The following is a 27,324-nucleotide window of genomic DNA, read 5'->3' on the forward strand; positions in this document are numbered from 1 at the left end:
GAGAAGTTCCTTCTTGGATTTTGGCACTTTGTGGTCAGTCCCAGTCCCGTCTTCAGTCCCAGGCAACCCCTCATCTGCTCTCTGTCACTGGAGCTGAGCTTTGTCTGTTCTAGAATTTAGTGCAAATGGAATTGTACAGTTATGTGTTCTTTAATGCCTGGCTTCTCCCACTTGGCGTGTTTCTGAGCTTCACCCGTGTGTTGCATGCGTCAGTAGCCCCACCCGTTTATTGCTGAGTAGTATTCCACTGATAGACGCACCGCAATTTAGCCGTTCACCCACCAAAGGACATGTGGATTATTTCCAGTTTGGGGCTATTCTGGGTAAAGCTAGCAGCCTCAGTTTTATGGCAGCATGTCCCTCAGCAGCAATTCCAAGCACATCCTAGGAACTTGATAATTATTAATTAATCCATTTAAAAAAACTTTTGTTTGAAATGTCTTATTAAACTCCAGGATGTTTAGTGTACTTTTGATTTCCAAAGAGACATGTTTAAGAACTTGTTTAAGGCAGGGAAGTTTAGGGGAACTCCCTGGCAATCCAGTGGTTAGGATTCTGCACTTTGACTGCACAGGGCCTAGGTTTGATCCCTGGTCAGGGAACTAAGATCCTACAAGCCATGCGGCGTGGCCGAAAATAAAAAGGGAGTGTTGAACGTTTTCCCACAGAGTACATTGAGTCCATCAGGAAGCACTCCTGAGGGCTGTGTTGGCAAGCACCCTTCTGGGCTGGAGAAGCCGGATAGGGAGGCCCCCGCCCTCAGACAATCCCAGCCCAGGTGGGAGGCCCCTGTGAAGTAACACCATGCAGTTCTTTGGGGAGGGGGGATGGCAGCTAGGGGTGCCCCTCAGGAGCCCAGGAGGACTGGAGGGCACAGATGGGTCTCTAAGGCAGAGTCTGAGCTGTAGTGTTTCCACTCAGAAGTGGGCACCAGGTGGACAGTGCTGTCCAGACCAAAGGCAGTGAGCTCAGAACATAAGGACACCCTGTAGGCCAAATAAAACAGCAGCTGAGGGCATGTTCAGTCTGAGGGCCACTGGTATTCAACGTTGTTTTAAGGGGTAATGTCGTTACTGACCTGCTTAGTATAGCATGGCTCACTGTAGGGGTGACAGGCCCTTGACGGCCCTCTGTGACAGAACCTCTGGGGGAGTTCATTGCTCTCCCCTGCTGGGCACCAAGGTTTGCCCTGAGCTGTCCTGGCCAGCACAGGTGTGCACAGAACTTTGCTAAGCCAAGGAGGATCCTGCGGTCAGGATCATTGCCTTGTTTTAGAAGTAACCCAGGGTCTTTGAGGGGCTTCTCATGTAGCACTAGTGGTAAAAGCCCACCTGCCAGTGGAGGAGACATAAGAGGACACAGGTTCAGCCCCTGGGTTGGGAAGATCCCCTGGAGGAATGGATGGCAACCTGCTCCAGTCCATAGGGTTGCAGAGAGTTGGATTGACAGAAGTGAATTTGCACGCGGGGTCTTTAGGACCAACTGGTAGAACTCCCTCTGTTTCACAGGCAAGAGAAGAAAGGCCACTGGCTCTATTCATAAAATACGAGCAGTCTCTGCTCAGTCAGTATATTCTATCAGCTATCTTCTGAGCACTGATTCTCTCACGTGGCTCAAGCATCACTGCATTGTCAGTTTTACCCAGTTTAATTAGGGAAATTTTATTTTCTCCATGGCTGCAGGCTGTACTTCACCCCAGCCAGGCATCTTTCAGCAAATCTTTATTTTGCCCCCACCAGGCACTGGGAATTGGAGGCAAGGTCATAACCAGGTCATAACATTTTAGAGAACTTAGCTAATAAGATGATTCTAAATGCTTCACCCATATACTCCACAGCCCTGTGAAGTATATGGATACCGTTATTAGCCCTATTTTACAGATGAGAAAATGAGACACAGAGAGATAAAGCAGCATGCCCCGGTCACAGAATTAGTAAGTGACAGAGGTAGGATTAGAATCCCAGGCAGCCTGAGTCCAACGCCCACACTTTTGATAATCACTGACTTGTGCCACTGTGAGGAAGATGTGGTCCCTATGGTTAAAGAATTTATTATCTAATGAGAGAACCCTGTACATCCATCGGGTTATAATCCACTGTGTAAAGTCATTTGATAGGAGAACAAGCAAAGGGCTCTGGGAGCCCAGAAGACGGAGGAAGGGATCAACAGTTATTGTTTAGTGGGCACGGTTGCAGTTTGGGAAGGTGAAAAAAGAGTTCTGGAGAGGGATGGTTGTGATGGTTCACAATAATATGAATGAGCTTAATGCCACTGAACTGTACACTTAAAAATGGTAAAATAATGATAACAACAAGTGCATGTGAGGCAAAAATTGAGCAGACCAACTTCTCCCAGCTTTGACAGTTCTTTGCTTTCTTCTGAGACACTTAGATTTTTTTTCACCTTTGATTGTGTTGCCTAACATGTGACAAGCCATTCTTTTACACCTCTTACTGGCAAACAAAGCACTTCTACCTACCCATACTGCTCAATCCTTACCAAGCTTTCATCATGACTTTAACACAAAAGAGTACAGACATGCAGCTCTTCTTCCAGAGGTGAGTACTGGCTTCACTTTAGCACACTTAGATCTGGCAGCTCTGTTCCCAGTAACTTTATTTCACTGAAGTATTGGAACGAAGTGTTTTTTAAAATAACGAACCCAAATTAAAGTTGAAACACACATGTTACCGTAGAGGCCAACCAGTCAACCTGGTGGCCCATGGAGGAAGAGAGACGTGTCTGCATGGCTGAATTTACACGGTGCTTGCATACAGAGGAGGTGACAGCTATTGGTGTGGCAAGTTTCTTTTGGCACTGGTTGTAAAAGCATCCATAGTTTGGAAATATTCAAATGTGGGGATAGATTATTTACCAATCATGGTCCTTGGTAGCAAACCAAAGAAGCTGACTAACTTGAGCAGAAAAGGAGTTTTCAGAAAATCAGGCTGTTCACAGAATGGATAGGAAGACTGGAGAGCTGGGCTCAAAAACTAGGTTAGGAAGCCACTATCACCGTCTAAATTCAGCCATCTCTGCCATAAATAAATTCTCATTTTCCCTGTGTCTTTGCATCATTCCCTGAAGATTCAACACCATCCTCTGGTAGGAGAGGATTGCATGCATGCTAAGTCACCTTCAGTTCAGTCAGTTCAGTCGCTCAGTCATGTCCAACTCTTTGCAGCCCCATGAAGTGCAGCACGCCAGGCCTCCCTGTCCACCACCAGCTCCCAGAGTTCACTCAGACTCACGTCCGAGTCAGTGATGCCATCCAGCCATCTCATCCTCTGTCGTCCCCTTCTCCTCCTGCCCCTAATCCCTCCCAGCATCAGAGTCTTTTCCAATGAGTCAGCTCTTCACATGAGGTGGCCAAAGTACTGCAGTTTCAGCTTTAGCATCATTCCCTCCAAAGAAATCCCAGGGCTGACCTCCTTCAGAATGGACTGGTTGGATCTCCTTGCAGTCCAAGGGACTCTCAAGAGTCTTCTCCAACACCACAGTTCAAAAGCATCAATTCTTCAGCACTCAGCTTTCTTCACAGTCCAACTCCCACATCCATACATGACTACTGGAAAAGCCATAGCTTTGACTAGAAGGACATTTGTTGGCAAAGTAACGTCTCTGCTTTTGAATATGCTATCTAGGTTGGTCATAACTTTTCTTCCAAGGAGTAAGCGTGTTTTAATTTTATGGCTGCAGTCACCATCTGCTGTGATTTTGGAGCCCCCCAAAAATAAAGTCTGACACTGTTTCCACTGCTTCCCCATCTATTTCCCATGAAGTGATGGGACCAGATGCCATGATCTTCGTTTTCTGAATCTTGAGCTTTAAGCCAACTTTTTCACTCTCCTCTTTCACTTTCATCAAGAGGCTTTTTAGTTCCTCTTCACTTTCTGCCATAAGGGTGGTGTCATCTGCATATCTGAGGTTATTGATATTTCTCCTGGCAATCTTGATTCCAGCTTGTGCTTCTTCCAGTCCAGCATTTCTCATGATGTACTCTGCACAGAAGTTAAATAAGCAAGGTGACAATATACAGCCTTGACGTACTCCTTTTCCTATTTCACCTTACTCGTGTCCAACTCTTTGCAACCCCATGGACTCTAGCCCACCAGGCTCCTCTGTCCATGGGGATTCTCCAGGCAAGAATACTGGAGTGGGTTGCCATGCCCTCCTCCAGGGGATCTTCTCTACCCAGGGATTGAGCCCATGTCTCTTGCATCTCCTGCATTGGCAAGTGGATTCTTTATCACTAGATCACCTGGGAAGCCCAGGAGATGATTGTCTGATTCTAAATCACCTATCTGTACCCCAGCCTGCTAACGAGTGGCACAAGAGACTGTCCACCACACCTTTCAGCATCTGTGGTCCCCAAGGAACCCATGCTAACCCCCATCCAACAGGAAGAGCAATCAGCAAAGTACAACTGGTATCCTCCCCCAGTGTTCATGCCGGACACAACCTTTTCTTCAATCTGTTTATGAACCTTCAGTTACCAAATGAGAGAGGCACTGGGTCAGAGAGACAAGTCCATCCTCCCTATTGGAAAAGTAAATCCACACACAGGGCCTTCAGTGGGTGGCTTCAAAACATCATCCTGGCCCCCAGGGATCAGCACTGTCTCATCCGCTGAGCATCTCCTACCCAGGATCTAGGCTTTCTGGTGCACAGGTCAGTCTCAAATGACAGAACCCACATTACCTTAGAAGGTTTGCTCTGGCCTCACAGGGACAGAACCAAGTGAAATGTTAACTCAGAATCTTCATATCCTACACTATGACCTGTTCCATAGGTCTTTGCCTTTCCTCTGATCTAAACTGGCTGCTGACAGCAATGAAAAACTCTAGCCCACATTCTGGAAACTGCCTTTGGTCTCCTTTCCCCCATCCAGGGAATCAGGGAGTCCCTCAGTGAGACAGAAAGAGGAGTGAAAGGCCTGAGCTGGCAGCATACACGCACATGCGCAGTGACATAAAGCCCTGCATCCAGGGTCTGTGGTTTCCTCTGGGGAGGAGGTTGAGGACAGGGCTTGGGGAGGGGGTCATGGGGGCTTCAGCACTTTCATGAATGTTCTCCTTACTTAAATGTATCTTTTTATTTTTCAAGTTTTGGCTGTGCTGGGTCTTCATTGTGGCACATGGGCTTTCTCTAGCTGTGGTGCGTGGGCTCCGTAGTTGCAGCCCGTGAGGTTCTCTAGTTGTGGCCCCTGGGCTTAATTGCCCTATGGCGTGTAGGATCTTAGTTCCCCGACCAGGGATCGAACCCCCCTCCCTTGCATTAGAAGGAGGATTCCCAACCACTGGACTACCAGGGAAGTCCCTGTTTAAATGTATCTGAATCCAGTTTGCTTACCCAGTTATTCCTCTTACACCTGTTCTCCAATTCATGGAAACTTTAGTTCACGGACCCCCTTTATTTCTGTCTAATAGCTCATTCTCCTTTAGGCACTCATCTACTTTAGATGCCTCACTTCCTCCATCCCCAGAATCAACCAGCATCCGCAAACCCATGTAACATGTTTGTATTCGAGCTACAGTACATATCCATAGGTTATCGAGTGGTGCTTTGTTTTTTAACATTGTAAGTGAATCTTATCATGCTATACATGTCCTTTTGAAACGGATTTTTGTGTGTGAGATTTGCCTGTGATGACAAGTGAAAATCTAGTTCACCCTCGCTGCTATGTAGTATTTTGTTATTTAAATAAACTACACTTCAATTTTTTTTAAGTATTTGAAGCAAAGAAGGTCAAGTGAAAATTTCTTAAAGGTACAAGGTGGGCACGTCAACATTCATCACATTATTCTCTAGACTTACATGTGTTTGGAAGTTTTCCGGATCTAAAAATAGAGGCAAGAGCGTGAAAAGTAGGGTCAGGAAATATCCCTTTTGGGTTCTGACTGCACTGCTTTGAGGCTTGATTCTAGAGCTGATCAGCCTTGAGAATAAAAATAAGCCCGGGAGACTGGCCCCTTCTGTTTGCTTCTCATGGGACTTGCCTCCCTGAGAAATGCTCAAAAGCCTTGACCACAAGCCGAGAGGAGTGTTGATTTGGGTGCGTGATTTGGAGTGTGTTGGTACACAGCCAAAGTAAAATAAACAGAATTGTCATGGGTCTGGTCATTTTTAGAAAGAAATTGGCAAGAGACCATTTCATGGAATGGCTGTGAAACACAATTTTAAAAATATTTACAACATACTTAAGATATAAATAGTCCAAATGATAAATTTAGGTCACGGTTTGGGCCAGGTCAACCTCTGATCTCAACACTCTTAAAAATTTAGATAGATGGAAATTTCCCTTTTGCAGTACTTCCTGTACACTCCACAAGACTTCGAGTGGCCACTAGGTTTCTTCCTTCTCCAGCTCTGCTACTTTCAGAAAAGTGAGACTTTGGTAGAAATTGAGAGCTTTTGAACCATGGCCTGTATTTTTTCAGGGCCGTTACTCACTTTTGCCATCAAACTGAAAGACTGTACTAGGTGAAACAAGAGACTCCTGGGGGCTAAAAGAAATTACAGATATGGAAGCAAGCATTGCCTAGTCAGAGTGACCACAGTATCCCCTGGTACTGCCCACGCAAGGACTCCCAGCATCCCCAGTGTTAACTCTATGCATCCAGCCCAGAGGGCCCCATTTGAAACAGTTTTCATATCATGAGTCCTCCCCTTCCTCCAACTTGAAGACAGGGCACTCTCCCTGGCAGCTGCCAGAGACCCATGTGGTTCTGAGCCCCCTGCCAGCACATTCCCTGCAGCAGTCATCCGCACTGACCTGCCCCTTCCCTCCCCACAGGGTATGACTTCTGCCAGGTCCTTCAGTGGTTCGCTGAGCGGGTGGACAGGATTATCCTGCTCTTCGATGCACACAAACTGGACATCTCAGACGAGTTCTCAGAGGCCATCAAGGCTTTCCGGGGCCAGGACGACAAGATCCGTGTAGTGCTGAACAAGGCCGACCAAGTGGACACGCAACAGCTGATGCGAGTCTATGGAGCCCTCATGTGGTCCCTGGGCAAGGTCATCAACACGCCTGAGGTGCTACGCGTCTACATCGGCTCCTTCTGGACGCAGCCCCTGCAGAACACTGACAACCGACGGCTCTTCGAGGCCGAGGCCCAGGACCTGTTCAGAGACATCCAGAGCCTTCCCCAGAAGGCGGCAGTGCGCAAACTCAACGACCTCATCAAGCGAGCGCGGCTGGCCAAGGTAAGCTGGAGACCCCCAGCAGCAGCCTGGGCAGGGACTCTTCCCACATGCACCTCTGTAAGGAAAAATAGGCGGAGGTTCAACTCCAGGAACCTCAGGGAACAGGACATGGAAGGGTTATGAAGCAAGCCTGACCATCAGTATCTTCTTTAGATTCTGGCTCCTACCTCTGTGATCTTGGGCAAATGACTCCTTTCCAAGCCTGACTCAACCTATAAAATGGAACTAGTAAGAGCACAGGGTGCTTGGGAGGGTTGTGTGACCTGGCTTGCAGAGTGCTTGACGTAGCTCCCGGGACTTGGGGAAATGCATGCGCTTACCACCTGGATGCTGCTGCTATGTTAGGATGGCAGGAAGATAACCCACCGAACCAGAGAGAGGTGGCGTTGGTGGGACCAGTGGGGTGCCGAGGGACCAGCACTCGTCACCCTGTGCCTAAGGCATGGAGCCCTGTGTCACACGAGGGCACAGAGAGGCCACAGGAAGTTGGCTCAGCCCAGCCCACCAACTATGCCATTTCGGGAAGGGGTACACCATATCCCCATTCTGGGCTGTGGTTCCCACTCTCCAGCCTCATGGCTGAGCCTTTTAGCAGCCCCAGGAGTCTGTGCCTCCAGGTGGTGGGCAGTGATCTAACCACCCTCGTGTTAACAGCATAGTCTATTTTGCTGTGCCTCTGAAGAGAGGGGAGCATGTGACTCCTCTTCCTCTAAGAAAAAGTACAGAAAAAAAAAAAAGTTCTTTAAAAGCTATATATACATTTCATAAAATGATAGTCCTCTAACACCACAAGTGCCTCCAGAGTTTATCTAGTCCCAGTGATCATCAGAAGCGTCCAGGAGCTTTAAGCAATGTAAGTTCCCAAGCCCTGCCCCAGAGCCTCTGATTGGGGGTAGAGTGTGTGTGTGTGTGTCTGTCTGTCTGTCTGTCTGTCTGTCTGTGTGTCTGTGTGTCTGTGTGTCTGTGTGTAAAGCTCCCTGAGTGATTCTGATGATCAGTTGAGTTTGGGAACCAGAGGTCTTTAGTGACAAAAGACTAAAGACAGCCCTCCTGGCTTCCAGTCTAACCTTCTGCTTTGGCCTTGTCCCTTCTGCTAGAAGCAGTCCCGGGCCTGCCTCTCCAGATCCCTGGTCAGGAGGCCTCATTTTTCCTTCAGCTTCTGATGGCAGAGAACCTGCATCTCCCCACTTCCTCTTGCTGCACCACGAGTGGCTTCTGCTCTGGCCTAGGGGCCCACAGGCCAGCCATCTAGAGTCTACCATTACTTTGCCTACTTCAGTCAACAGCACCCTAGGCCAGGGCTGGGCAGCCTAGTCAGGGGAAGGAGGGGGCGCCAAACTCCCCTCTTGAGAATGGTGAGCTGTGAGTGCCCAGGTGTAGACACTGTGCTCTGAGAAGGGACCTGGCTCGGGCAGGGAGCAGGGAGGGCTCCACTGAGGGTGACCGACGTGCTGGTGACCAGCCGTCCAGCCCCTCCTCACTGCCTGCATGCCCATGTGCTCAGGGCAGCATCCCTCCTGGCTGCGACCAGACACCCGCATGGCTGCTACCCCGCCCATCATCCCTGGATCTGCTCTTTCCTCTTGCTCCCCCTAAGGCTTTTTCACACCCTCCACCCATGTGGTTCCGCTGATCTGCAGTCACCTGTGCTCCTGAGTCGTAGCTCTTTATCTTTTCTGCTTGTACAGGCTGCTTCCTTCCCGGAACAGCCACTTTTGTTCCAGTTCTACAAGGCTTGTAAATCCACTAATTTGCAGCTCTCCTGAGATGATTTCCCTCCCTGGCTCAGTGGCAGGAAGTCTGTTTTTGCCGAGTTAGTGACCCCCTGGTATGTGGTCTTTCTCTTCTCTGGCTGATATAACTGAAATTCACCTTCAGGGTATGTAATACCCAAAATGATTGTATAACCAAGGCTGGTAAATGACGTCATAGCCTTTGCAGATTTCAAGATCTTTTAACTTTTTAAATATCCATGGAATTTTTTTTTAATTTATGAGGCATCGTTGAGGGCCTGGTAACTCAAGATGCAGCTATGTTCGATCATATAAATAAGTAAAAGGCAAAAGGCTCATTGGGGGTGCCAAGCGCATGGGATTTTGCTGCCATCCTGGCACCTTGGGCCCTGTGAAGGGGCTGGCGTGGCCTGGGTTTAGAGGCACAGAATGCTGCTGTGTGTACTGACACGGGAATAATGAAAGCCCTTGTGTAGAGGCGGGGGGTGGGGCAGGGGGCAGTCAAATTGCTGAGCTTACTTCTAGGAAAAAAGCTGGTCTTCTTTTTTTTCTTCTTCCTAAGAATAGTATCTGGCTTGTTCCTTTTCATAAAGGAAAATGTTTGAAGTACGGATGTTTCCAGCCTGAGCTGTGCCAGTGTGTTCCTGGGGCGGCACAAGGCTGGCAGGGGGGCAGGAAACAGTCTCAGGCAGAGAAGAAGCTGAACTCAGCACAGTAGCCTTGACCACTAACCAGTGCCATCCACTTCCTACACCGTCTGCAGTTTTATGTTCCATTTGTGAACTTGTTGCTGAAATGGACAAGGGGTCACCTGAGCTTTGCTCTTTGAAGTGTTCCTGTTTCATAAAAATGCTCTTGGGTTTTGATATATTCATCTTTCTTTTTCCTGATCCAGTTTTCCTTTGGCAGGCCAACCTTGACTGAGGGTCTATAATGTTCTAGAAGCCCCACGATTTGCATTGCATATGTTATTTTATCTGATCCTGCCCACAGTACGCAAAGTTGGACATTGATTTCTCATACAAGGGAAATGAAGCTCAGAAAGGTGACCTTACTTACCCAAAACTTCCCAGCCTGAAGTTATAGATTCAAACCAGGGCCTCACCCCCTGGTCTGGAAAGCATTCACCTGAAATGCAGCATGGACAGCATCTGTTGGTCTTTACTATGCCCTTGCTTTCTGCATTAATCTGTCATTCTGATTATTCTGTAATAGTCTCCATCCACATAAACCCTACAAAGTTTAGAAGCTTGTCGAGCTGTGATTTTTGAAAGTATGCAAAGGATAAGATTCCAGATATCACCTGGCAGGTGTCAGATCTGCACAGGTATGTTGTTTAGTTGCTAAGTTGTATCTGACTCTTTTGTGACCCCATGGACTATAGCCTGCCAGTCTCCTCTGTCCGTGGGGTTTCCAAGGCAAGAATACTGGAGTGGGTTGCCATTTCCTTCTCCAGGGGATCTTCTCAGGGATTCAACCTGCCTCTCCTGCATTACAGGCAGATTCTTTACCACTGAGCCACCAGGGAAGCTCTGAGTTGGTGGGTGGAGTGTGTCTCTTTATAGACCACCATAATTAGGTAGAATCTGTGGCCCATCCTGAAATAAAAGCCAGAAATGGCATTGTTAATGTCCTGCTGAGTTCTGCAGTAATCAAAGTATCACAACTATGACATTTCCCATAATATGAAAAATGGCACTCTTACTAAAGATCTCTTGAAACTTAATGATTTCCCTACTTTTTCTATTTACATTTTTTAATCCCAGTCCTTTATTTAAAGGAACAGGAAATCTTTAGAGTGAGTTTTTTGGTTAGCCTCAAAGAGTATATATCTTATGATATCAGTAGACATCTTTCTTTGAAGACTGTTCATAATCTCAGATGCCAGTCAAGTTTCATTTCATGGTTTTTTAGAGTAATCTGTTTGGGAAAAGCCCCCACCAAAGGTTTAGAAAATATGAGTTTACTTTTATTCAGTATCATTAAAATAGCCAAGTTAAAATTCAGGAACTTTCCTGGTGATCCAGTAGTTAAGACTGCCTTCCAATGGAGGGGGTGCAGATTTGATCCCTGGCTGGGGAGGTAAGATCCCACATGCCTGGCAACCAAAAACCAAAGCATAAAAGAGAAGCAGTATCATAACAAATTCAATAAAGACTTGAAAAAATTGGTCAACGTGAAAAAAAAATTTTTTTTAATGAAATAAGATTCAAACTCTAAATCATAGTAGTTTGTGGGGTAAATGCACAAAGGTAAAAAGCAAGGCAAGTTTACTTTAGGACCCCACCTTTTATAAATACACTGCTCATGAATAGGAAGGGTTCCCACCCACTTGGAGATCTTTGTTCAGTTAAAAAATGAGTCAACATTTGAGGAAGGAACAAACTAAAAGTGAGAAAGGAAAGGAGATGTCAGTGGTTTGGGGCATTTAGTATAGTTCTGTGGAATTTAGTTTCATCTTCAAAGTGTGTTCTCCTCTTCATCATATGTGGCTTGGAGGACCGAGCTTTCCAGTCTGTCTGTACCGCCCATTCCTTCTGGGGAAGAAATCAGACATTTGGAAATTCGCCACATGGACCCAAGCTAAGTTATGTAAGAATCATTCTACCAGGGCTGGTAGCTGTCCCTTTGACGCTTAGTCTTCCAGGCGGTGTTTAAAAGTAGCCCAGTCAGCAGCCTCAGGCTGCAAAGCGGGTGTGTCAGTAGCTTGAGTCCGCATACACGGGGGAGCTATCTCTTTGAAGGCTGACTCTGATGACTGGGTGGGCCCCTCGGATCCCCTTTAAGGCTCTTCAGAATCACATCCGCTATTGGTCCCGGCTTTGATTTCAACAGAATAAGGAACCCAAGTGGGAGCCAATTAGCTGCATCTTGAAGCCTCACACTTACTACCTCATGGGTTCATCGTCTGGGTCTTCAGCTTATGAACTGAAGTTTTTGTGTCATAATAAATCCACTTTTAAAATGCGCTGATCCCCAGAGGTTAAATGTTCTATACAGGTTTCCAGCTGGGCTTGCGAAGGTGCAGGTCTCTATCAGGTCATATTAAACCTGGGCAACCCTGAAGTTTTCCATGCAGAACCATGTTTCCCGCCCTGACTGGCTCCACATCGCTCGCCAGTATCCAGATTCCATAGGCCTTTCCATTCCTACTGTCCATGCGTGTTGCAAGCTTCCCACACTCACTGCTGCGATTGCCCTCCAAGCCCATGGTAGATATAGCCAGTATCTCTCTGTGTACATGCTTCTCAGCATTGGATATACAAACACTTGTCACTGAACATAGTTCATGAGATTGTGGCAGAGTATAGATGTGAACTATAAATACATGTTCATTTAATCCATCTTTCTCTGCTCATTATTAGCCCAGAAAAAAAAAAAAAACTGACATTTTAAGCCATTTGGCGTACCTTTGGTTATGAGTAGGGACTTTTCCAGTTTTATACAAGGGAAAGAGTGAATTGGACAAGATAGAAATGTTCAGAAGTTCAACAGGGCTCAGTGCCATTTGCTTGTGAATGAAGAACTTGGAACCCAGATTAATCATGTTACTATTTAAATGTGGAGAGTTTATTCATTGTTCAGTAAGGACTAATCAGCCATAAGCTGCCTCTGGTGTTACTACCCCTCCATCTACTAGTGTCTGGTCATTGGTTAATTAACATTTTTACTCCTCTCTCTAGTGGACAAAGTGCTTTCAAATACGTGCCCTCTCTTGATTCTCATAACCACAAACCTGTGAGGTCAGGGTTGTCAGCTCCAGTTTGTGGGTGAGCGAGCTGATGCCAGGGAGGGGACAGCTCACCCAGAATTGTCCAGTGAGCGAGTGGGCAGCCATAGCAGGGCCTGACCCAGCCTCCCAAAACGAGGTCCCATCCTGCCCACCTCTGCTTTATCCTATTCCTCTTCCTCTTGATTAATTTTCTCTGATTATAAACAACAAAGAGTCAGGCTGTCTCTATCTCCTTCTGAGGACCCTCGCCAGATCTGGCCCTCGGCCCTCCGTTATCTGGGGACACACCTTTGGACGCATTAGGGCAGGAGGGAGCTTTTCAAGTTGAGTGAGGATTTCAGCCACCCTGGCTGCTGCTTGTTTACGATGGGCTCTTAGAAACTCACAAGACTCAGTCCTCCTAGAAGACTGCAGTTTTTACTCACATCATGTGCCATAATGCATCCATTTCTTTGAGTCTGGGGAGAGAAGAGTACGTGATCTTTCCAAAGCTTCCCTGTGAGTTAGAAACAATCAGAAGCCAAACCTCAAAGTTGTTCCATTGGACACAGTTCGGTGTGAATTCCAGATTTCAGCAGCATCAGTACAATTTTTCATTCACACCTACAAAAAGTAATTAACAAAAGTTGATTCTGTAAAGTACGGAATGAGGCAGGTGAATGCTAGTGCCAGCTTGGCATCTCCTAACTAGCTGTATGACCTTGGGTCATATGAATTCCCTGGAAGCAGGAATTCAATCATTTTAAAGGAACCCCTTCTAGATTTAATACTCTGTGATTCTAAGGACTGTAATTTACCTCGTAACATGATGATCTTCTTAAAGGCAGGGCCCATGCATCGAGTCTGACCCCGGGTTATTGTCTTAGGACGCCCAGGGAAAGGCAGGAGGGGGTGACCATGCAGAGGCAGGACATCAGGAGACTTCCCCAGATCAGGCCAGTAGAGCTTCCTGGAAGTGGAGGTTGAGGCTGACAGCAGCGTGTAGCACGAGCAGGTCACCTGCGGGTCACGACTCAGGTAATGCCAGACAGGTGGGAGGAGGCGGGCCCTGAGGCCTGGCGTCCAAGGGTGGCCCATTATCCAGCAGCCTAGTCATCAGCAGTGAGCACCACGAGGGCAGGGATGGGGAGCACGTGGCGGGGTGGGGAGAGCTGTGGGCATATCGCCTGCAGCCCAGCCCAGGGCACACAGGCCCCTGGGGATCAGGCGGTGTTCAAGAACAAGGTGCCATTCCCACAGACTGGGTGGAGAGTCAGCCTTCCCTGGACAGGGCCCTGGCAGCTGCCCCAGATGTGGGCTCTGGGAAGGGGTCTTGGAAAGATGCCCTTGTGGATAGGAGGCTAAGCCGGTGGGGGTACTTGCTCCTTCAGCTGGGAGGAACCTCCAAAGCAGGGCAGGTGGAGAGAGGGGTCCACAGGTCCAGAGGTTCCAGGAGGGCCACGGCCAAGGAAATAATGCAAGGACAGCTGGTGACAGTTCATTCTTCCCAGTGGAATGTGGCAACCCCTCCGAGTCCTTTGGAGCTACACATGGCCCTCCCCCACCCCATCCAAACCAAGCCAGGTAACTAATCCAGCCAAGGAAATTACTTGTCTTCCAGGTTTTAATACTTATTCATCGTATCTTCAGGAATGCAGTTAAAGCCCATCATTCTAAATAAAAGGATTCCCAAACCTTGGATTTCTCTAGTTAGCTTGAAGAACTGTGCAAATATTTTAAGTTGTTTTAATTTGAAAAGTAAGTTTACCAGTGACAGGAAGGTTTAAAAGCATCTCTCCCAATCTATGGTTGCTGTTGTTGTTCAGTTGCTAAGTTGTGTCCAACTCTTTACGACCCCATGGACTACAGCACATCAGGCTTTCCTGTCTTCCACTGTCTCCCAGTGTTTGTTCAGCTTCGTGTCCATTGAGTCAGTGATGCTATCCAACCATCTGTCCCAGTCATACTTGCAGAAATAGCCAGGCAGCACAGGGTGTGCTTATGTTAAAGTGACCTTCATACAGGAGGAGAAGTTAGCATTGTCTGGTCCAAGCATGTCAGCATTTGCACTGTGCACTTACTTTAGTGTTCAAATCTTAGCAAAATGTGTTTGGCTGTGCCTGGTGTATATCCATACACAGAGGCCCTCAACTGAGCCATGGAATGTATCTGCTTACCCACTCTATCCAATTTCCATTCTTCCACAAGATTATAGTAGGCATCTATTTTCTTTAATAGAATTTTCCATAGCTACATAATCATTTTCTTTTTGTAATCACTGCCTTCTCATCTTTTCTTATTTATTTTCTTGGCTTCTAAATTACTCTGTAGAATTCTAGATATACAAAGAGAACCTTTGTTATGAGCGTTTCTTAACATCCTAAATTTGGAGATCAGTAGAAGGGTGGAGCTTTTAGGGAAGGAGGTGACACGGGCCAAGCAGAGCCCTCCCATCGGAATTCACCACTCTTCGGGTAACAGTGCCAGGCCAGCTAACCCTAAGTGACCAAGGTTTCTGGGGCTCCCCCCTCGTGTACCAGGTCTCCCTCTCCCACAGGGCACTTCTGTTTTCCGGCCTGGTCTTAGGCAGCTGGTCTTGTGCAGAAATGACCTCACTGGTCTTGAGATCTAAACTGTCTAAAGGGAAGTTAGGCGAGTCCTCATCTCACTGTTCACAGATTTCCATGCCCATCAGCCTCAGCTTCATTTCCTGGTGCTCCTGGATACCAGCCCTGGTGGACCTTTCTCTTAGGTCTTAGGTTAGTCGCCAGAACCAGGCTCTTTCCCACCCAGCACCCCCATCCCTTTCCACCAGCTTCTCACCCTCCTCCGGTCCCAAGGACCATGGCCCTTGGGGTGCCTGTTACGTGTTACGGTGCATGAAGCTGCCATCTTGTTTGCATCTCTTCTAAATGGCACATCCTCACTGACATATACCCCTTCAGGTACATGCCTACATCATCAGCTTCCTGAAGAAGGAGATGCCAAGTATGTTTGGAAAAGAGAACAAGAAGAGAGAACTTATCAGCAGGTTGCCAGAAATCTACATTCAGCTGCAGCGAGAATACCACATCTCTGCAGGGGACTTCCCCAAGGTCAAGGCCATGCAGGTATGGAGGCCCATCACAGCACCACCGGTGAGGTTGGAGGGGCACTGCCACCTGGTCCCGCTGGCTGCTGGGTACACATGCGGGTTTCATGGTTTAGAATGGAGGAGAACGCAGTGTTTTTGTTTTCCTAGTAATCCATGATTATAGGCCCCTGTGAATAAAGCGGAAATTGCCTGCCTCCTGAAACATTTAAACAGAAAGGGGAAACATTTCAAGAAGTAAATTAAGCTTGCCTGAAAAATCCTCTGAATAGCTTCCTTATGCTGTCTTCAAGGTTGTTTTAACACTGAGGTGATACCTGTTTTATTAGAATCCCAGAGCCTTTAGGGAATTAGAGCTGAGAGTGACCTTAGAGGTCAGTTTCAGGGGGCCTTCTCAAACCAGCCCTCCCCAGCACTGCCGCACGCGGTTATGTGCTTGGGCAGTGTTGCTACTGCAGGCTCAGGAACCCGGTGAGAAGCCATGGTGGGCTGTGGCCATGGCTGGAGTCCGCTGGGGACAGCGAGCTGTGCTCACTGAAGGTTTCCTTGAAAGGTCAGCTTCAGGCAGCCTTTGTCCTAATTTCAGAGTCACTGTGTTGTGTCTGGGCAGGCCCAGATGACTCCGAGCGGATGCTACCACCCTGGCCTGACCAACATGTCCACCTTCTGGCAGTGGTGTTAGGCAACCTCTGATTTCAACACTGACCTTATCCTCCCCACCTGCGAGGAGGGAGGCCAATGAGACCGCCCCATCTGGCTCCTCAGAGAGCAGGACCATCTCCTTGTCCAGTACAAGGACCCATCTGCACTGGAGGCCACAGTCCTTTCTGGAAAGCAGGCAACACAGTTCAGATTCCTGCAGCCACCAGCCAGTAGTAACTGGAACAAGTGAGGCAGGCTGGCCAAGCGAAAGGAAACCGGGCCATGCACCTCTTATTTTCTCACATTTGGTAGAAATGTGGGCTCTGAAGAATATGTCTCTACTGAGAGGAAGAGAGTTCTGCAAGTGTGATGAGAATCTGTGGGGCCCACGATGGGAGTAGACTGGGGAATACCTACTCCCTCCTCAGTGGGGAGGCCCTGTCCTCCCGGTGATCACTGCTCTATGAGAGTGCAGACCTGGATGGTTCATGAGAAGCTAGAGATCTGGATTTGTACGTAAAGTCCCCTGGTTTTCAGATTTTGGCTCTGAATTTCAAAGAACACTACCTGAGCCAAAGAGAGCTTACAGCACACTGGCCGTACCCTGGAGACTCTGGGCCTGTGAGCCTCGGGCCAGCCTGCAGGGAGGAGGGGGGATGGGAGGAGGAAGAATCAGTAGTGGAGGCAAGATCAGGCCTCAGGAGGGGCAGCGTCAATCCTGAGAGGTTTGTTAATGTTAACTATATTAACATTATAAAGTACATGCTAAATTTGGAGTGGGTTACACTTACTGTTGCAATACCTGGGATCAAGGTGAATGCATCTGGTAGATAAGATCTGGTCAAAAATGGTTTAGTCAGCTTAAAAAATATATAGAAATATATATATTTTTTTAAGTGAAATTGATACTCCTGTACTGAGACAATGGATTGGATTTTTTTTTTTCTCGTCACAAGATGGCTAATTTGAGGGTTCCTGGGGCCTCTTCCTGAGTAGGTTCTGCTTTAACTGGGTTATGCCCTGCACCCCATGACCAAACTGAAGGACAACTGTTCCCTTGAATCCTTCAGATATTTTGGAAGGGAAATCAGTTTCTTGACTAAAACGGTAGCTGTGGGTAAATACACTGTGCGCACAATGGCCTAATGGGGCACCCGTGTTTCGCCATCTCCTGAGGCTCCTGCGATGCCCCACCCACAAAGCACTGCTCCCGAGACCTGAAGTCTTCCTGACAGGCCCCCTTGCCTGTCCCCGGGGAACCTCTGTACAGAGCAAGTGAACTCTATGACCAGAGCTGCTCCTGAGCGTGCTCGCGGGGGCTGGCCAGTCAGAGGGCCCCCAGGCCTCTCTGAGCTGGTCACCAGGGGCAGTCCCTCATCTCAGCCATCACCCATGTAGCTGGGTGATACAGGAAGGACCTGAACTTTCCCTGAGCTGTGGTCAGGCCCCACCCCAGGCGCTTTAGCACCATCACTGGACACCTGGGTGCCCTGTCACCTGTGTTCTTTTATTCATTCATCTAAGTAACTAAGTCTACTGTGGCCAATCACTGTTCTAGGCCCTTGGAATAAACCAGTGAGTAAACAGCAAAAAAATAAAAATCCTTGTCCCCCCTACAGAGGTCCAGTCTGGGTTACAGTCTGTGCTGCTGTGGCTGTGACTGGCAGTGACATTTTGGCAGCAAAGCCCTTTGTTGGGCAGTATGCTCCTTGATACAATATACGTGTCATTGAGCTTTGGTATAATTAATTTATTCAGTGTCTTATTTAGTGCCTCCCATAGAAGGCTGTTACTCCATGAAGCCAGTGACCCGTGTCCTTTTCTTGGCCATCTCCCCAGCTCCTGGGGTGTCGCAGGCACTCAGTGAATATGTGTTGAGTGAGTTCATAAGTTAGTGTATGTTTGTTTATATTGTAGCAGGCTCTAGGGTAGTGAGTTTCTCAGACCCTAATCTAGACGTGATGCTCACAGGGCTTATAGACCAGTGGTTTCTGGAGCAAACTCCTGGAAGGTGGCCAAGGATTCTTCCTTGGGAAGCCAGCCAGGCCTTGATCACATCACCCCAGTCCTTCAGGGAATCCCCAAGGAACAAGGCAGGCCTGAAGCCCCAAGGGCATGCTTACTACACAAGCTAGTTTGCTGTCAGCCAGGAAGCTCTGAGGGTCTGGGTGTGGGTCAGGGCCTCTGAGCATCTATCTTTCCAGTCACAGACAGTGAGCCTTCCTGTGTATGGGACAGTGCAGGGGCAGAAGGTTGGAGATGATTATGGTTCTGGCACATCCCAGGGTCTCGCAGAGAGCTCAGCGGGGCCAGCTCTAAGTCTCTGCTCTTTCTGTGTTCTCATGGACCAAGCTAGACAGGGTAATTCTTCTCTGAAGCCAAGAGCCAGTTGTATTTTGCAGGCTTTTGCCCGCTGGCGGGGGAGGCCAGTGACCCGCAGTGCACTGCCTGCCTGGGGAGGGGATCTGATTTGCTGCACCAGCATGTCTACCCATGCTGCAGAATGAAGGGACCAGTGGCAAGGCCACCGTGATGGGTGGCACAGTTATCCTTGGAGAACAGGGCCTCACAGCTGATGCTGTTTAGCTGCCGGGTTGTGTCCCACTCCTTGGAGAACTGGGCCCCCACAGCTGATGAGTTGGCGGCATTTCAACAGCAGAGGGCAGCAGAGCCATCGCTATCCACCCCAACCCTCCCAGGGGTTTCCAGAATGCTTCTGGTACATGCTGGAAGCGGGTGGGCAGGCAAGAGCCTAGCGAAGGCTGGGCTGGGACTGATCTTTGTCTCTTGGGAGGGAGTTCCAGGATCCCAGGCTTGGTGGCTTGGATGAATACAGTTGTTTATGGGTAAATCTTTATAAATTCCCCAGTGTATGTTCATCCCAATAACAAGTCTTGGAGCTACCCTGGGGAGGGCAGGGATGGCGTGGTTTAACTTGGACCCCACCCCACCCCTGGCCAGGACTGAGCAGGCGGGTACCGCACACATGAGCATAGAACTTACTTCCTGTGTGCCCTCCAGGGCGGGAATGGCTGCTGCTGCTGCTTCCTGTCCACCTCTGCAAATATGTGGCTACTTCCCCTGGCATGTTTTCCAGAGATTTGCAGTCTGAATCCACGTCCCCTGCAGGCGAGTGGAAAGTTTGGGCGGGCACCACCCTCGTTCGTCCGCTTGGCCAGACACAGAGGCTCTGTGTGTGCCCAGAGCTCAGGCTCATTCATGAGGAAACAGGGTAGGTGTTCGTGCACTCAGGGGAATCCAGACTTGTTTACCCCAGCAGCACTGGGATTTTTGTGTAGGCTGCCTGCTTTCTCTTCTCAGTCCCCTTGGCTGACCAACCGAGATGCCAGCAGCAGGAGCCCAAAGTGTTGGCAGCATCATTTGCTGCTGATGTTAGGGTGACATGCAGGTGACTGTGGCCTGTCAGTGAGGATGGAGGACATGAAAACTGGAAGGTAACTTAGAAACCAGACCTGTGCTGACCCACTGCTCTGAGCTGAGTGCAGGCCGCTGGCCGGGTGTCGGCCCAGCCCAGCCTGCTCTGACAGCCACAGAGCGTGCTCCTGAGAAGAGTGTTGGAAGCTCCTCTCCTGAGATCGGCCAGCTCTGTCCTCTCCACCATCTGAAGCTCAGGACTCCACTTTTGAATAACAGCACAGAATGTCTGCCCTGCCAGCATACCCTTGAGACCCCAATTTTGATTCTCCACTGAAAACAACCTAAATGTCCAGCTATGTGGGGCAGGGTAAAGGAGGAAGGACCCAGCTATACAGTTCATTACCATGTTGCTATTAAGAATAAGGTTGTTTATTTTATATATAGTGGTGTTATTCCCATTCTCCTAATTTATCCCTCTCCCCTCTTCCCCCTTGGTAACCATAAGTTTGTTTTCTATATCTTGAGTGTGTTTCTGTTTTGCAAATAAGTTCACTTGTATTATTTTTTGGATTTCACATAAAAGTGATATCATATGATATTTATATTTCTTTTAGTTCATTTAGTATGATAATTTCTAGGTCCATCCTTGTTGCCACTAATAGCAATATTTCATTCTTTGTTGTGGCTGAGTAATAACAAGTTTTTGCTGTAGAGCACAGGGAGCTACATTCAGTATCTTATAACAACCTATAATGGAAAAGAATCTGAAAAAGGTTATGTATATATAAAACTGAATCACTTTTTTGGACACTAACACAATATTGTAAGTCAACCATAGTTCAGTTTTAAAAATTAAATCAGATAAAATTTTAAATTTTTAAAAAGGTTGTGGAAAATTGATATCATAAAAGGCTATGATACATTATTTCTTTAAACTGCAGGTTGTTAAATAGTTTTGTCTTATTTCAGCTAAAAAGTGTGTGTGTATGTATGTGTGTTTACTAAAATGGCTATAAATGTATCCCACCCAAAATGTTAGCAAAGGTGATTGCTGGGTGATGGTATTATAAGTGATTTAAGATATTTTTTGCTTACTAGATTTTCCCCAGTTATTTACAATGAAAGTGTGGTATTTATGGTGACACAGAGTTGCTTTTTTTTTCTAACTACCTGTCCCATGACTTCTGTCCAGAACAGTCAGGTCCGAGGGGTATGTATGTGAAAGCTCTTGCCCTCAGGAGTCTCCCTGCCTCATGTCCAGAAAACCACACCCCTGGATGGCCCCTCCCTGGCCCTCTGGGATTGTCCAAACAGAAATACTTCACATAGAGCCCAAATAAAAACCACCATGTCTGGAATTCTTTTCATTTATTTGGCAGAACTGCTGTAGAAGACATTTTCACTAGATTTTTCAGGCCCCTTTTAAAAATCCCCTGAGTGACTCTCACAGTTCAGGACCAGAGAGGATTAATCTCTTGTGATAACCAGGTGGTTTTTCCCCGCCGACAGCAAAGGGGTATGATCCCTGGGCCCCAGCCAGGGCAGCTGAGGAACATAGCCTTTCACAGCCTGCATGGTCTGATGTGATGGTTCCTTCCCTCTTTCTTTCACTTTCTTGTCTTTTCCCTTTGTTAATGACTTTATTCTATTTTATGTTATCATTGTTTCACTGTAAACTAAGTCAAGCCCTTTTTGAAATATGAGTTCCCTGAAGGCAGAGACTGTGGCTTTTCATATTTACATTCCTGAACAGGGCCTGGCATGTAACAGATGGTCAGTAAATGCTGAATTAGATGGATGAATGGATGGATGGATGGATGGAAGGAAGGTGAGTAACCAAGGAAAACCAAAGCAGGAAGGACTATTTCTACAAAGCCATCCACAGAACCTCTGTGGCATCTATAGTCGGTTCCCATCCTGGCCAGGTGACTGCCACATCCACTAGGGCCATCTCCAGACGCTGTGCTCTATCTGCTCCACCCAGCTCTCCTGGGAGATGGAGCTGAGACTAACCCTCATCCCACTAATACCTCTCAGCTCTGTTGGCTGCATTTGTACTTGCCCTTCCCATCCCTGGTGGCTCAGATGGTAAAGAACCTGCCTGCAATGCAGGAGACCTGGGTTCAATCCCTGGGTCAGGAAGATCCCCTGGAGAAGGGAATGGCAACCCACTCCAATATTCTTGCCTGGAGAATTTCATGGATAGAGGATCCTGGCAGGCTATACAGTCCATGGGGTCGCAAAGCGCTGGACATAACTGAGTGACTGACACTTGTCATCCCTCCTCCTCTCTCTCTTAGCAGTTTCAACTTTTACGTATTTGTACTGTAAACTATTTTTTAACTGGTCACCATAATCTTTCAGTAATCACTTTTACTTAAATAGGTTCTACGGACAGCTCTATCACAGCTTCACATTACAGCACTAAGAAGCTAGCCAAGTGGCAGGAGGCCTGGGCTCTGGTTTGACTCTGCCAGTACACCCTTTGTGCTCTCTGTAGCTTACTAATACCTGCCCTTCCTAACTCTCAGCATTGTTGTAAAGATCAGCTGAAGTATGTAAGGTATGTAAAATTCTTTAAAAGCTAAAATACTAGATCTCCAGAGTGCTTAAAAATAAAAAAGGCAGGGTGAAGGAATTTTGTCTCAAAGTCCTAGGGGTTCACTGTCCCTCATGCTGTTACTAACCTCGGTCAGCTACTGCAGGAAAACATTGCATCCCATGTATCTTGCCTCTTGTTCCAAAAGCCACACCTGGTGAGTTCAGATATGGGAACCATACCAAAGAGAGAGTTCTGGACAGCCCCGTGTATGGGCTTCCGGGTTTAAGGGATCATTTGTCCCCCTCCAGCCACCCCTCTCCTTGTTTGCTTCCTGCAGGAGGGCTTTAACCAAGTCTGTGGTTTCTCCTTTTCCAGGAAAAGCTTGAGAACTATGACTTCACCAAGTTCCACTCGCTGAAGCCCAAGCTGATTGAGGCCGTGGACAACATGCTGACCAATAAGATCTCGTCACTGATGAACCTCATTAGCCAGGAGGAGATGAGCATGCCCCCGCCGCTCGTGCAGGGTGGCGCCTTCGACGGCACGGCCGAGAGCCCCTTCAACCAGGGCTACGGGGAGGGCGCCAAGGAGGGTGCCGATGAGGAGGAGTGGGTCGTGGCCAAAGACAAGCCTGTCTACGACGAGCTCTTCTACACCCTGTCACCCATCAACGGAAAGATATCGGGCATCAACGCCAAGAAGGAGATGGTGACCTCCAAGCTGCCCAACAGCGTCCTAGGCAAGATCTGGAAGCTGGCTGACTGTGACGGCGATGGCATGCTGGACGAGGAGGAGTTCGCGCTGGCCAAGCACCTCATAAAGATCAAGCTCAGTGGCTACGAGCTGCCCAGCAGCCTGCCCCCCCATCTCGTGCCACCCTCCCACAGGAAGTCCTTGTCCAAGGCCGACTAAGGGGCAGACCACTCACAGGGAAGGCAGTGTGGGGCGGGAATCAGGGCAGCCTGGGCCTGAGGCCCACCCTGTCACCAGCTCACTGAGTGACCCTGGGTGATTCACTGCCTGCCCTGTGCCTCAGTTTCCCCATCTGTAGAATGGGAAGGGCAGACATTGGACCCTAGATCAGGTCCTTTTACCTTAAAATTCCCTGAGTTTCTATTAAAATATTGGGGGGAGGGGATGGATATGAAGTTTGAAGGGTTGAGAACAAAGGGAGATTCCAGGAAGGCTTCTAGGAAGTCCTTGGAAGCCTGGAGAAACTCGGATGTGGAATCCCAGGAACCACAGGGAGTGAGCCGGGGGCACTGCTAAGCTCCACTGGACTGTTCATTGTTATGAGCCCAGCTCTCCCTCAGAGAGCAACGGGAGGCAGCAAAGACCAGCTTATTTATTTTGTTCCCTGCTTTATTTAGAGTGGAAAAAAACAAAACAAAACAATAGCAGAGGTTTCTGTTCTCTCCAAACTATCTACCAAAGAGAAGAGGGCTGCTCCGGCTTAGAGGGGAGGACACACCTTGTCTGCATGTTCCCGTCCCTCTGCTGGCCCACGGCACAGGCAGCCAGGCCACAGGGAGTGTCCCCCACAGCATCCACTGGCCGGCCTTCCCAGGGCTCCCCCAAACTCAGAGCCTTCCCAGCAAAGTTGTGTTCGGTTAGGAATTTGGAACTCACAACCTTTACTAACCCCTGGCAAGATTTCTAGTATTCTAGTCACGTTGAAATCTGAAGATGAGCTTTACTTGTCTGTCCAACAGTTTGTAGCAAAGATTATCATTTAAACTAGAGGAAGAAAAGAGGTGGCTTTCCCCAGTCCTCAGTTAGCGTGGTCCCATGTCTCCAAGGCTCCTTGGTTGATGGCAGGATTTAAATTCAGCAAAAACATGGCTTGGTGCATGCACTGTCCTGGCCCTGTGGACACAAAGGGAATGAGGGGCCTGCCCACCCTCACTGGCTATCAGGTGGATGAAGTCGGTCTACTAGTGTTAGAAACTATTTTTATAACAAGAAGATGGGCATTTTTATCATGTCCAGTTTTTTAAATACAGTTTCTGTATAAAAGATAAAGGCCTTTATGCAGAAACAAGATGGAATCTCTCATATAAAGCCTTTTCTTCAGAATCTGTGTGGTTCATACCACGGATGCCTCATGAGGCAGGGTTTGGGCGCTTAGCTATACATCAGCTCCTGAGTGTTCTCTCTCCCAGGGCCCCTGTGGATCTCTTTGGACCACTCACCCAAACGCCTGTGACCAATGGAGGTCAGCCTCTATGTGGGCTCCAGATGCGGGATGCAGGTGGCTTTCCATCACCATTACTTATGCAGTAAAAGAGAGATGGTATTTCATCACTGTTGTGATGGCCACATAGCCTGGAACCCTGCCGGCACCAAAAATGAAGGAAATCCAAACAGTCCCATCCAAGTCTTCCCAAAACCACATTTTTTTTTCCCCCTGATGTTATCAAGGGCAGAACTGCAGATTTAAAGACATTTATTTTAGAGAAACATTAACCCAGTTACCAGCCCTCATGCTCCCTAGCTTACTTTCTAAATAATTTAGCTTTAAGAGAAGTAAATACATAACATGGATTTAGTCTTAATGAGCACTTTTAAATTAATTAGACACATAGAAAAGAGACATTTGTAATTCCAGTACTGTAATCTGAGCAGATGGTTCTGCAAACACCTGAGGACCACCCAGGCATGTAAGCATAGTTGATTCCAACAAAGGACAAGATTGAGAGAGGAGGAGAGAGAGTTCATTTGTCCAGAGGTTTGGAGATGCCAGAGTTAGCTGATTTCCACTCAGATTGATCTTGCTATGTTCAGCTGTCATGTAAAGATAAATATATACACATATGTCCCTTGAGTATATATTTTTGACACTTATTAATGTGTGTATATGTAGATTTTGTCTATATACTGACATAGAGGAATATTGTTTTAGAGGAGCTGGAGAGGAGGTTTCTGATGCTACGAGGATAGAAACACCTCATGGGTGATCCCCACCCCACCACCCCATGACCTTGGCAGATCATCTGTCAGCTAAATGCTGAGGAAAAAAATGAAGAAAAATGAATTTGCATGTCCATTTTTGTTAATATCTTCTTTTAAAACCTGAAGTCACCCATTGTGAAAAGTTGATTGGAAAGAAAAACACTGGAAACTATTAGGAATGGCAGCCAAGTGAGGACCCTTATCTCCCCAGGACCTGCACAGAGTTCCTTGAGTCTGGATCCAAAACACCTGTTACCCCCTGACCATGTGCAGCAGGGCTGATAACACAGAGCCCTCAGGATCTGGATACCTTGGCCGACTGTGTTGTCCTCCCAGTACCACCCGGCTGTCCAAGAATCCCCTCCCTAGAGCACTCATGGATGGCTGGGGGTTGGAAGCAACTGAACTCTAGAACTCTCAAACTCTCCATGCTGTCCATGACTCCACAGAAGAAAACCTAAGAATCTCAAGTCTGTTTTGTGTACAGCTCATGATCACAGAGTACAGCTCTGTGGCCACACGCTGATGTCCAGCTGCTTGGCGTCCTGCGTGGATTCTTTCCTCACCACATGCTTGGATGGCCTGGGGTGGGGCCACTCTTCATGGGGAGGGCCGTGCATTCAGTTGGCTTTTGCTTCGCTGGGGCTGAACTGGCTTCTCTGGAACACTTGTCATTGTGCAACAGTAACACCTGGATTGGGGGCTGTGGCTCCTCCCACAGAGCGGTGGGCCTTAAGGAGTTGGATTCTTATTCCATATCATGGGACTGGTGTCCAGGTGGGTCAGCTTGTGAGAAGAAGCCAAATGCCTTGTGCTCTCCTCCAACCCCCACCCCACTATCAGACCCACAGGAAAGGCCTCAGCAGAGCCTGGCCCGACCGCTCCAACCATGGCCCTTCACTGTGTCCACTGGGTCTCAGTAGCTGCCCCTGTAAAACACTGGGAATGTCTTATACTGGAGTCCACCAGGTAGGATGGGGTTTAACCACCAGAGTCATGGCTTAACAGCTACCACCGGGACCTTTCCACTTTGCAGCTCTGCCCTTTCCTGATGCCCAGAGCAATGCCATGGACAGATTGCCTTGGAGATAAGCAAAGCGTTTAAAGAGGCACTGTTTATTTCCTCCATGGAATGTGGCAGAAGAGTAACTTTCTTAGGACAGACAACCACTGAGTTTTTTTCCAGGTAAACATGGGCCGAATTTGAGTGTACCAGGCGACATGTTAATTAGCCAAAAAATGCTATTAATACACAATGCTTCTATTTTTTTTGTAATCTTGTTTCAAAATGTCAAAAAAAGACAGTCTACTTATCAATAAACTTCTGAAAAAAGTCACTTTTTCCCATTGGCTCTGGTTTTTCAGTGACTGTGTGCCAGTTGTCTTGGGAATAAAGCAGGCATCCCTTGGAACCATTCTGAAACAGCAGAGGAGTTAAGGGATGGGCGTGCCCCTTGGCACACCATCCCTGTGACCCTTGTCTCTTCCTGCATGTTCTCTAGGTGGGAGATGGGGGCTTCTTCAGCAGGAAAGCAGCTCCATCTGATGTGGGCAGAGGCCAAGTCTGGAAGCAGGCACTGAAGGGGGTTTATGCACCGACCAAGAGTGACTGGAAGCCAAGACTGGAAGGGACCGTCGAGGAGACTCTTCTGAGGCTGGGGACGGGGCATCACTGAGCACTCAGGAGATGGCTTCTCTAGCACTGAGGCTGGCCGGGCACCTGAGGGTGCCATAGTGCTAGGGTACAACCCCTGGCTGGCTGGCACTGCTCCTGCCTCTTGCCATGCCTAGCAGGTGCAGAGCACCCATAGTAGACATCTGGAGCTTTCACACTGGCTTCCACTTACCCTTTTAGTGATCCAGACTGGATTTCCTTTTGCAGGCCACTCTCTACTTCCCCACCGTCAAACTAAATGGTGAAGTTTGGGGAGATAGATCCTACTTCTTTCCAGGATGGATCCTGGTTGGCTGAGCCAATTAGAGTATTTCATCCACCTGGTCACAGAAATGGTTCAGAAATTGACATGTGATTATGAGAGGTCCCTCAGACTTCTGTTCCAACTCT

The 27,324-nt window shown here is 48.0% G+C and overlaps 1 protein-coding gene across 1 annotated transcript in view; it reads left to right on the forward strand.

Annotated features, from left to right (window-relative positions):
• Positions 1-26,551, forward strand: part of EHD4 (EH domain containing 4) — an 84,435-nt gene extending 57,884 nt beyond the window's left edge. Inside the window, exons 4-6 of the mRNA XM_068964008.1 lie at positions 6,797-7,209; positions 15,600-15,764; positions 22,683-26,551. Of these exons, the coding sequence (XP_068820109.1) occupies positions 6,797-7,209; positions 15,600-15,764; positions 22,683-23,219 (1,115 nt within the window). The 3' untranslated portion in view covers positions 23,220-26,551. The remainder of the gene's footprint in view (positions 1-6,796; positions 7,210-15,599; positions 15,765-22,682) is intronic.
• Positions 26,552-27,324: the final 773 nt, after the last annotated feature.

This window comes from Capricornis sumatraensis, chromosome 2 (assembly GCF_032405125.1).
Source record: "Capricornis sumatraensis isolate serow.1 chromosome 2, serow.2, whole genome shotgun sequence".
Taxonomy (NCBI): Eukaryota; Metazoa; Chordata; class Mammalia; order Artiodactyla; family Bovidae; genus Capricornis; species Capricornis sumatraensis.